The sequence below is a fragment of the Heterodontus francisci genome, unplaced genomic scaffold (genome assembly GCF_036365525.1).
Source record: "Heterodontus francisci isolate sHetFra1 unplaced genomic scaffold, sHetFra1.hap1 HAP1_SCAFFOLD_500, whole genome shotgun sequence".
Taxonomy (NCBI): Eukaryota; Metazoa; Chordata; class Chondrichthyes; order Heterodontiformes; family Heterodontidae; genus Heterodontus; species Heterodontus francisci.
The window spans coordinates 505,327-516,819 of NW_027142279.1; the positions used below are offsets into that span (position 1 = coordinate 505,327).

At 44.4% G+C, this 11,493-nt stretch overlaps 1 protein-coding gene and 1 gene segment (V, D, J or C); both read right to left on the minus strand.

Annotated features, from left to right (window-relative positions):
• Positions 1-357: 357 nt before the first annotated feature.
• Positions 358-1,816, minus strand: LOC137366899 (uncharacterized). The gene is made up of 3 exons (XM_068028458.1): positions 1,655-1,816; positions 764-1,201; positions 358-533 (listed from the first exon to the last, which is right to left on the minus strand). The coding sequence occupies exons 1-3, from the start codon at positions 1,791-1,793 to the stop codon at positions 358-360; spliced, it is 753 nt and encodes a 250-aa protein (XP_067884559.1). The 5' UTR covers positions 1,794-1,816.
• A 3,338-nt stretch (positions 1,817-5,154) lies between these two features.
• LOC137366902 (immunoglobulin heavy variable 3-53-like) lies at positions 5,155-5,969 on the minus strand. The segment is given in 2 exon segments: positions 5,155-5,567; positions 5,691-5,969. Coding segments are annotated over 2 exon segments (477 nt in total).
• Positions 5,970-11,493: the final 5,524 nt, after the last annotated feature.

The following is an 11,493-nucleotide window of genomic DNA, read 5'->3' on the forward strand; positions in this document are numbered from 1 at the left end:
ACTTTTTTCTTCTCTCCATTTTCCTCCTTCCACCCCACTTTCTACTCCTCTGCAAATATCTTCACTCTCTTCCCTTTGTGAGATTGCTTTCATGCCGAGGCGAGGGGAACTGTGTTGGAGAGGGTGGGTGAAAATACAAGGGGCGGTATAACGATAGCTGCTTTGGGTGACTCCAGAGGTAACGGTGCAGAACAGGGGATTATTAACATCCTTTTGCAAATTAAAAGCAGTAGTGGAGGAAGAGAAGGTGGATAGTTCGATGGCAGCGGAGGCGGCTCATATAACATCACTGTAAAGTGGAAATCTAACTGCATTTAGCATTGAAAGTGGAAAGATTGCAGAAGCAGAGGAATTGGCTCATTGATCAGCGGCGCCAAAGCCTGTGGTGGCGCGAAATACCGTGGAGCCATAGCGCCGACCAGTGGCAGCATTGTGCAACTGCAACAAGCTGTGTTTGTTACTTTCCCAGTGAAACCCATTGCTCTTTCGGAGAGCCAGTGCAGACACGATGGGCCGAATGTCCTCCTCCTGCGCTGTAACAATTCAGCGATTATGAATGTCGATGACAACTGGCAATATTTTGATTTCAATTGTTAACCAGATGATCAATATTGTGTAATATTTGTGATGGATTCAAATGTTACAGGATGATATTCTAAGATACTAAGATGTATCTATCCATTGGTCTGTTTATATCTCTGTCTTTCAGGCTACCGAGCCATCTATTTATCTCTAGAAGAGCTGGTTGGCAGCTGAAAGATACAGATGTAGACTCGCAAAGGCAACCAGACAAAGTCAGACCCCGAGACGGCGCGGAGATGAACAGAAGAGGATAGCTGTAGCAATGAGCCTGAGTGGTTATTGTCATAGTGTGGAAGGGGTTTGAAGCATTGTGCTCCTTCAGTGGCGGCGCAGTAATACATCGCCCTATCTCCGGGGCCTGCAGTCTGAATTTTCAGAGTGCTCCTTTGAATGTCAGCTCTCACCACCTCGAATCGCCTCTCGAACTCTTCCTGGAAAGTAGGCTTGCTCCCAGACACGTCCGTCACCAGAAGCTGGGGGCCTTGCCCGTGGTGCTGGCGGTACCAGAGCATGGTGATGTGCTCCGTGTCCTTCTGCTGACAGGTCAGTGTTGCGCTCTCCCCACGTCCCACAGTCAGTTCACTGGGTGTCTGGGACACTGAGGCACATCGACAACAATCTAGGGAAGTGGGAAGGGGGGAGAAAGGAAAGGGTCCAAGATTCAGTTAACGCAGCCACATCAGGAAAAGTCTGCAGTGCATCCCAGTGCATTTTCTGATCGAATATGAGCTCAGACAATCAGCTAACATGTGAAGGAGGCCGTTCATCCCAGCAGGCCTGTGCTAGCTCTTTGAAAAAGCTATGCAATGAGTTCATTCCCCAACTTTTCTCATCTCAATTTAGTTTTAAATGTAATTTATTCCAGTTTTCTAAGAATAAGAGTGAGGTCCTGTCTGGCAGATCATGCACCGGTTATAGAAGTAAATATCAGTGCAAAGTAACTCAATGTCTGTTTCTATATGAAGGGGACAATGACAACATCAATGAACGATATTACATACGGATCATTAAGTGTATTTCTTAAAGAAACTCAGGTTAAATGAAACAAGAATAGCATTCTGAAGTTACTTACGCGGCATCAGCAATGAAAAGGCCCAGAGCAGGAGTTTGAATTCCATCTTGGTGAGGTAACCAAGATGTGGTCTGGCAGCAGGAGAGGTGGGAAGAATGTGGCGCCTCTTGTTGAAGACATGGGGGAAAAGGTGCAACATAGACGACTGGAAATGGCGTCACGGATATTGCAAGCCTGAAAGTAAGGGAGAGGAAGTGAGTTATCATGGCAGGGGATTGCTTCAACTGTTGAGCTTCCAGTCCACGGTCATCTGAGATTGAAGAGTTGTTAACTCGCTCAGATCCTCGTTCCACAAAACAGTTGTGGGGCATGAGTGGAATTACTTCTATTTCATTCAATGGGTTGAGTAGGGTCCACGGTGTGATCAGGTATTAGTTGGTATAGGGGAGCCCAGAGCAGGAGTTGCTGAATAAAATAACGCCTACAAACGTGTGATCAGAGCCATCGATTTAAAATAAACCACAGTTATTCTGGGAGTCGATTGCAGATCTGTTAGCAAATTCTAAAATATTCTATTAGCAATAGCATATGTGAACAGAAATGCGAGGAGGGCAGAGTCAGAACAGCAGAGGAGGAGCACGTTCGGCCCTTCGAGTCCGTGTGAGCTCTCTGTACGGCAATCCAATTAGTCCCATGCCCCAAGCAAGTTTATTTCTCTCCAAGTTTACATCCAATTACATTTTGAAATCATTCATTCTCTCTGCTTCCAGCATCCAGGTAGGCAGTGAGTTCCACATCATTACACCGCGCTGTGTAAACAAAATATGCCTCACATCGCCCCTGTATCTCTTCCCCAAAACCTTACATCTGTGTCCCCTAGTCCTTGTATCCATCAGCTCATGGGAACAGATTTTCTTTGTCTATTTTCCGCAACCTCTCTTCATTTTGTACACTTCTGTCAAATCTCCCCTCAATTTCCTTTGCTCCAAGGAGAACAACCCCAGCTTCACCAAACTAACCATGTCGCTAAAATCTCTCATCCCTGGAACCATCCCGGTAAATCTCCTTTACACCCTCTCAAGGACCCTACATCCTTCCTAAAGTGTGGTGACCCGAACCGGGCTCAATACTCAAGTTGGGGCCTAACCAAAACCTCATATATGTTGAGCATAACCACGCTGCTTTTGTACTTTATACCTCCATTCATGAATCCCAAGATCCCATAAGCTTCGTGAACCTCTCTCTCAATATGTCCTGCCACCTTCAAAGATCTATGCACATTAACCCCCAGGTCCCTCTGTCCTTGAACACTCTTTAGGCCTATGTCATTAAGTCAGTAATTCCTCTCTGTCTCCCTTCTGCCAAAATGCATCACCTGATAGCAATGTAGTTCACTGTTAACTGCCTCTGAAATGGGCTAGCAAGTCATTCAGTTAAGGGCAGTTCGGCATAGGCAATGAATGCTGACCTTGTCAGTGATGTGCGCATCCCTGAATGTGTTTTTATATAAAATGCCTCCTTCTTCATTTTTCTTTCACTGTTTTCTCACTTTGCTTCCCCTCTTTACTTCCTTCAGATCATCTGTTTTAGTATATCACAAGTGTTGCTCAAACCATTCACTATGAACGAGCAGACTTGGGGAAATCCAATTGTCTATTTTGTGTGGAATGGTTATGATTTTAATCTGTTCCAGAGTTAGTGGAATTGACTATTTGGTAGATTGGTCAAGTCACTGCTGCTTTGCTCACTCAGTCTTCACAGAAGCAAGTGGGACTCAGGCTGCGGTGGAGCTCCATCCCCACCTCGTGGCTGTCATGTGTAACTACAGGCACCTGTGGTTTGCACAGTGCAATTGATAAAATAGGCATTATGAAGACATGCTTTGAAATTGCTCCGTCTTCCCATTTTTTATCCATTGCTTCGGCTGCTGACGCTGGTGACATCGAATTAGATCGAATTTGCAGCACAGATTCAGGCTATTCGGCCCGATGGGACCATGTTCCAGAAGAGCCTGGGGCAGATGGCGGTGTACTTGTCATGTCTCTGAGCTGGTAATCCAGAGGATGGGGATAATCTCCAGGGGACATGCGTTCGAATCCCACCAGGTCAGATGGCGGAATTTAAATTCAATTAATGAATAAATATAATTATTTCATCAGAAAATCTGCAATTGAAAGCTAGTCTCAGTTAAGGGGCCCTGTCACCCAGCTGGCTCACTCATGTCTTTTAGTGAAGGAAATCCGCCGTCCTTACCTGGTCTGGTCTACATGTGACTCCAGACCCACAGAACACAAGAAATAGGAGCAGGTGTAGACCATATATCCCATCGAGCTTGCTCCATCATTCAATACAATCGTGGCTGATCTTGGGCTTCAATTCCACTTTCCTGCCTACTCCCCATATCCCTTGATTTCCTGAGGGATCAGAAATCCCAGCCTTAAATGTATTCAATGAAGGAGCATCCACAACACTCTAGGGTAGAAAACTCCAAAGATTCACAACCCTTTGAGTGAAGCAATTTCTCCTCATCTCAGTTCGGAATGATTGATCCCCTGTCCTGAGATTTCTCATTACCTCCTTTTTTGAAAAGCCGTGTAACATTTGTCAGCGTTCAATCCGATGGCACCATTCCTGAATCTAAGGAATTCTGGAAAATCATAGCCAGTGCCTCCACTATCTCTGCAGCTATCTCTTTTAGAACCCTGGGATGTAATCCATCTGCTCCAGGGGACTTGTCGCATTTTAATCCCTCAAATTTCTCGTAGACTTTTTCTCAATTGATATGAAAATCCTTAATTGCCTCACTCTTTTTAGCCCCCAGATAACTTCCTATTTCTGGTATGGAACTTGTGTCTTCTACTGTGAAGACAGACACAAAATATTTTTTCAATTCCCCTATTCCCCATGATAATTTCTCCTGTCTTTACCTCTAAGGGACCAACATCAACTTTAGCTACTCTCTTACTTTTTATGTAAAAGCTCCCACCATCTGTTTTTATATTGCTGGTTAGCTTATTCGCAAATTTTATTCCCACATCCAATGAAAGAAACTAAACCATGTCTTCATCCAGCCCTGTCAGTATGACGTGCTATTTCCTACTCCCTAATGTTTTTATCCAGCATCCATTTACATATATCTGTTTGTACACATCATTTATTTCTGTGTGCCAGCGAATTCCACATTCTCACCACTGTATAAATTCATTTCTTGGAGTTATTAGTGAGTATGATGTATTCATGACCTTCCCGACAAGTGCAGGCATCTTCTCTACCTCTACCCTATTATATTCCTTCATAATCTTGAACACCTCTAACAGGTCACCCTCAGCATTGTCCTCAGCACTTCAGGTGTCGTCTAAACAAAGCCTGTAGAGATAAGAATTATGCACAGAGCTCCAGGTGTGGTCTAACCGAGGTACGGGTTGAAGAGCCGTTCGATGAACCATTATACAGGTGTGGGCAGAGAAAGTGTGTGTTGTCTGTCTGGAGGTTGTGGGGAGTTAGAACATGGGCGTTCTGCCACTCGAACGGGCACTGAACAGGTGCAGATCCGCATCCGATCAGCCAGGGCTGCTCTTCACCGAATGCTGGGTTAAATGCACCCGTTTGAAGGGAAACGTGTGAGGGTTTTTGTCAAGGCGGCCAATGACTCTGAACCGCTGTGTCCCATCACCAGCTGCACAGAAATACACCGCCTCGTCCGTGGCGTTCACACTCTCCATCGTCAGAGTGGATTTCTTATTGTTCAGAGTCCTGGTAATAACAAACCCGCTCTTAAATCCATCTTCATACTGAGGTTCACTGCCGAGGTAAACAGAGCCCATTGAGAGGAATCCTCTGCCGGGGGACTGACGATACCAGGACATGTAGTCGCGAATCTTTCCGTTCTGCAGACAGTTCATTTCCACGGGTCCTGGTTGTTTAACAGCCAGTGACTGAGGCCATTGATGTATCACATCACACCGGCAAACACCTAGAAAGAGAAATTAGAGGGAATGAACTAGTATCGATGGAGTTACAATTGAGACGATGGGTGTCGGTGTTGCACCAAATTAACGACGGAAATTCGGTCTGTGTCCTAATTTCCTACAAGTACCTGGATCTTTACAAATGTAAAATAGAATCGTGGAATCCACAAGTTTGCAAGTGGGTGCAAACATTAAAGAGTTATCATCATATTAATAACACTTGTCTTCCCAAACTAGGGGACAGATGAATGAGTTCACTGTCTGATATGAAATAATCGATTACTGATTTCACAGGTCACCGCTGCTCAGTTTTATTGAGATCATTAATCATCCCTTTCAGTTGATCAAATGTAGAAGAGTGATTGGGACAGAATCTTAACCTACTCAGCGCCAGAAGGGAAATAGCAAAGACGATGAAACTGAAAGGCATGTTTGCGGTGGATCTGAGAGACTTTCTGCTGGTTACTCTGGGTTTTAAGGGAGGGAGAGAGATGAGGTGTAGGCAGAGCGGATCGTCATCAGAGGAAGTTATCTCAAGGCAATGATCCCCGCCCCTACCTTTAAGTTGTATCCCATTCTTTTGTTTGCTTCCTTCCGCCCCTTTCCACTTGTTTCTTCTCTCCATTTCCCTCCTTCCACCCCACCTTCTACTCTGCTGCCAATATCTTCACTCTCTTCCCTTTGTGAGCTTGCTTTCATGCTGAATCGAGGGAAATTTTGAAGGTAGCGAGGTGTTGGAGAGGGTAGGTGAAAAAAACAAGGGGCGGTGCAACGATAGCTGCTTTGAGTGACTCCAGAGCTTATGGCGCACAACAGGGGATTATTAACATCCTTTTGCAAATTAAAATCAGTAGTGGAGGAAGAGAAGGTGGATAGTTCGATGGCAGCGGCGGCGGCTCATATAACATCACTGTAAAGTGGCAATCTAACTGCATTTAGCCTTTAAAGTGAAAAGATTGCAGAAGCAGAGGAATTGACTCATTGATCAGCGGCGCCAAAGCCTGTGGTGGCGCGAAATATAGTGGAGCCACTGCGCCGACCAGTGGCAGCATGGTGCAACTGCAACAAGCTGTGTTTGTTACTTTCCCAGTGAAACCCATTGCTCTTTCGGAGAGCCAGTGCAGACACGATGGGCCGAATGGCCTACTTCTGTGCTGTAACAATTCAGCGATTATGAATGTCGATGACAACTGGCAATATTTTGATTTCAATTGTTAACCAGATGATCAATATTGTGTAATATTTGTGATGGATTCAAATGTTACAGGATGATATTCGAAGATACTAAGATGTATCTATCCATTGGTCTGTTTATAACTCTGTCTTTCAGGCTACCGAGCCATCTATTTATCTCTATAAGAGCTGGTTGGCAGCTGAAAGATACAGATGTAGACTCGCAAAGGCAACCAGACAAAGTCAGACCCCGAGACGGCGAGGAGATGAACAGAAGAGGATAGCTGTAGCAATGAACCTGAGTGGTTATTGTCATAGTGTGGAAGGGGTTTGAAGCATTGTGCTCCTTCAGTGGCGGCGCAGTAATACATCGCCCTATCTCCGGGGCCTGCAGTCTGAATTTTCAGAGTGCTCCTTTGAATGTCAGCTCTCACCACCTCGAATCCAATCTCGAACCCTTCCTGGAAAGCCGGCTTGCTCCCAGACACGTCCGTCACCAGAAGCTCGGGGCCTTGCCTGTGGTGCTGGCGGTACCAGAGCATGGTGATGTGCTCCGTGTCCTTCTGCTGACAGGTCAGTGTTGCGCTCTCCCCATGTCCCAACGTCAGTTCACTGGGTGTCTGGGACACTGAGGCGCATCGACAACAATCGAGGGCAGTGGGAAGGGGGGAGAAAGGAAAGGGTCCAAGATTCAGTTAACGCAGCCACATCAGGAAAAGTCTGCAGTGCATCCCAGTGCATTTTCTGATCGAATATGAGCTCAGACAATCATCCAACATGTGAAGGAGGCCGTTCATCCCAGCAGGCCTGTGCTAGCTCTTTGAAAAAGCTATGCAATGAGTTCATTCCCCAACTTTTCTCATCTCAATTTAGTTTTAAATGTAATTTATTCCAGTTTTCTAAGAATAAGAGTGAGGTCCTGTCTGGCAGATCATGCACCGGTTATAGAAGCAAATATCAGTGCAAAGTAACTCAATGTCTGTTTCTATATGAAGGGGACAATGACAACATCAATGAACGATATTACATACGGATCATTAAGTGTATTTCTTAAAGAAACTCAGGTTAAATGAAACAATAATAGCATTCTGAAGTTACTTACGCGGCATCAGCAATGAAAAGGCCCAGAGCAGGAGTTTGAATTCCATCTTGGTGAGGTAACCAAGATGTGGTCTGGCAGCAGGAGAGGTGGGAAGAATGTGGCACCTCTTGTTGAAGACATGGGGGAAAAAGTGCAACATAGACGACTGGAAATGGCGTCACGGATATTGCAAGCCTGAAAGTAAGGGAGAGGAAGTGAGTTATCATGGCAGGGGATTGCTTCAACTGTTGAGCTTCCAGTCCACGGTCATCTGAGATTGAAGTGTTGTTAACTCGCTCAGATCCTCGTTCCACAAAACAATTGTGGGGCATGAGTGGAATTACTTCTATTTCATTCAATGGGTTGAGTAGGGTCCACGGTGTGATCAGGTATTAGTTGGTATAGGGGAGCCCAGAGCAGGAGTTGCTGAATAAAATAACGCCTACAAACGTGTGATCAGAGCCATCGATTTAAAATAAACCACAGTTATTCTGGGAGTCGATTGCAAATCTGTTAGCGAATTCTAAAATATTCTATTAGCAATAGCATATGTGAACAGAAATGCGAGTAGGGCAGAGTCAGAACAGCAGAGGAGGAGCACGTTCGGCCCTTCGAGTCCGTGTGAGCTCTCTGTACAGCAATCCAGTTAGTCCCATTCCCCAAGCAAGTTTATTTCTCTCCAAGTTCACATCCAATTACATTTTGAAATCATTCATTCTCTCTGCTTCCAGCATCCAGGTAGGCAGTGAGTTCCACATCATTACACCGCGCTGCGTAAACAAAATATGCCTCACATCACCCCTGTATCTCTTCCCCAAAACCTTCCATCTGTGTCCCCTAGTCCTTGTATCCATCAGCTCATGGGAACAGATTTTCTTTGTCTATTTTCCTAAACCTCTCTTCATTTTGTGCACTTCTGTCAAATCTCCCCTCAATTTCCTATGCTCCAAGGAGAACAACCACAGCTTCACCAAACTAACCATGCAGCTAAAATCTCTCATCCCTGGAACCATCCCGGTAGATCGCCTCTGCGCCCTCTCAAGGACCTTACATCCTTCCCAAAGTGTGGTGACCAGAATCGGGCTCAATGCTCAAGTTGGGGCCGAACCAAAACCTCATATATGTTGAGCATAACTGCCCTGCTTTTGTACTTTATACCTCTATTCATGAATCCCAAGATCCCATAAGCTTCGTGAACCTCTATCTCAATATGTCCTGCCACCTTCAGTGATCTATGCACATTAACCCCCAGGTCCCTCTGTCCTTGAACACTCTTCAGGCCTGTGTCATTAAGTCTGTATTTCCTCTATCTTCCTTCTGCCAAAATGCATCACCTGATAGCAATGTATTTCACTGTTAACTGCCTCTGAAATGGGCTAGCAAGTCATTCAGTTCAGGGCAATTCGGCATAGGTAATGAATGCTGACATTGTCAGTGATATGCACTTCCCTTAATATGTGTTTTTATATAAAATTCCTCCTTCTCCATTTTTCTTTCACTGTTTTCTGACTTTGCTTCTCTTTACTTCCTTCCGATCATCTGTTTTAGTATATCACAAGTGTTGCTCAAACCATTCACTATGAACGAGCAGACTTGGGGAAATCCAATTGTCTATTTTGTGTGGAATGGTTATGATTCTAATCTGTTTCAGTGTTAGTGGAATTGACTATTAGGTAGATTGGTCAAGTCACTGCTGCTTTGCTCGCTCAGTCTTCACAGAAGCAAGTGGGACTCAGGCTGCGGTGGAGCTCCATCCCCATCTCGTGGCTGTAATGTGTAACTACAGGCACCTGAGATTTGCAAAGTGCAATCGATAAAATAGGCATTGTGAAGACATGCTTTGAAATTTCTCCGTCTTCCCATTTTTTATCCATTGCTTTGGCTGGTGTCGCTAGTGACATCGAATTAGATTTAATATGCAGCACAAATTCAGGCTATTCGTCCCGATGGGACCATGTTCCAGACTAGCCTGGGGCAGATGGCGGTGTCGATGTCATGTCACTGAGCTGGTAATCCAGAGGCTAGAGTGAATCTCCAGGGGACATGCGTTCGAATCCCACCAGGTCAGATGGTGGAATTTAAATTCAATGAATGAATAAATACAATTATTTCATTGGAAAATCTGCAATTGAATGCTAGTCTCAGTTAAGGTGCCCTGACACCCAGCTGGCTCACTCATGTCTTTTAGGGAAGGGAATCCGCCGTACTTACCTGGTCTGGCCTGCATGTTACTCCAGACCCACAGAACACAAGAAATAGGAGCAGGTGTAGACCATATATCCCATTGAGCCTGCTCCGTCATTCAATACAATCATGGCTGATCTTGGTTTCCAATTCCACTTTCCTGCCTGCTCCCCATATCCCTTGATTTCCTGAGAGATCAAAAATCCCAGCCTTAAATATATTCAATGAAGGAGCATCCACAACACTCTGGGATAGAGAATTCCAAAGATTCACAACACTTTGAGTGAAGTCATTTCTCCTCATCTCAGTCCGGAATGATTGATCCCTTATCCTGAGATTTCTCACTAGCTCCTTTTTTGAAAAGCCGTGTAACATTTGTCAGCTTTCAATCTGATGGGACTATTCCTGAATCTAAGGAATTCTGGAAAATCATAGCCAGCGCATCCACTCTCTCTGCAGCTATCTCTTTTAGAACTCTAGTATGTAATCCATCTGGTCCAGGGGACTTGTCAGATTTTAATCCCTCAAGTTTCTCCAAGACTTTTTCTCATTTTATAAGAATATCCTTAATTTCCTCACTCTTTTTAGGCCCCAGATTACTGCCTATTTCTGGTATGGAACTTGTGTCTTCTACTGTGAAGACAGGAACAAAATATTAGTTCAATACCCCTGCCATTTCCTCATTCCCCATGATGATTTTTCCTGTCTTTACCTCTAAAGAAACAACGTCAACTTTAGCTACTCCCATGCTTTTTATGTAAAAACTCCAACCATCTGTTTTTATGCTCAACAACAACCTCAACAGGAAAAAATCACCAACCAATTCAACAACAACGTCAGCAGAATGAAAACACCAACAACCTCAACAGCAGTAAAACACCAACTTGTTCAACAACAACCTCGACAGAAGAGATCCACCAACAAATGCTGCAATTTCTATAGGATAAAATCACCAACAAATTCAACAACAACCTCAACAGTGGAAAATCACCAACAAATTCAACAACAACCTCAACAGGATAAAAGCTCCAAAAAATTCAACAACAACCTCGACAGGAGTGAAACACCAACAATTTCAACAACAACCTCAACAGGAGAGAAGCAACAACAAATTTAACATCAACTTCAGCAGGATAAAATCAACAACAAATTCAACAACAACCTCAACAGGAGAGAAACACCAACAAATGCAACACCAATTTCAGTAGGATAAAACACCAGCAAATTCAGCAACAACCTCAATAGGAGAAAAACACCAACAAATTCGACAACAACCTCAACAGGAGGAAATCACCAACAAATTCGACAACAACCTCAACAGGGGAGAAACACCAACAAATTCAACAACAATCTCAACACAGAAAATTATCAACAAATTCAACAACAATTTCAGTAGGATAAAACACCAGCATATTCAGCAACAACCTCAACAGGAGAGAAACACCAACAGAACGACAACAACCTCAACAGGAGAAAATCACCAACAAATTCGA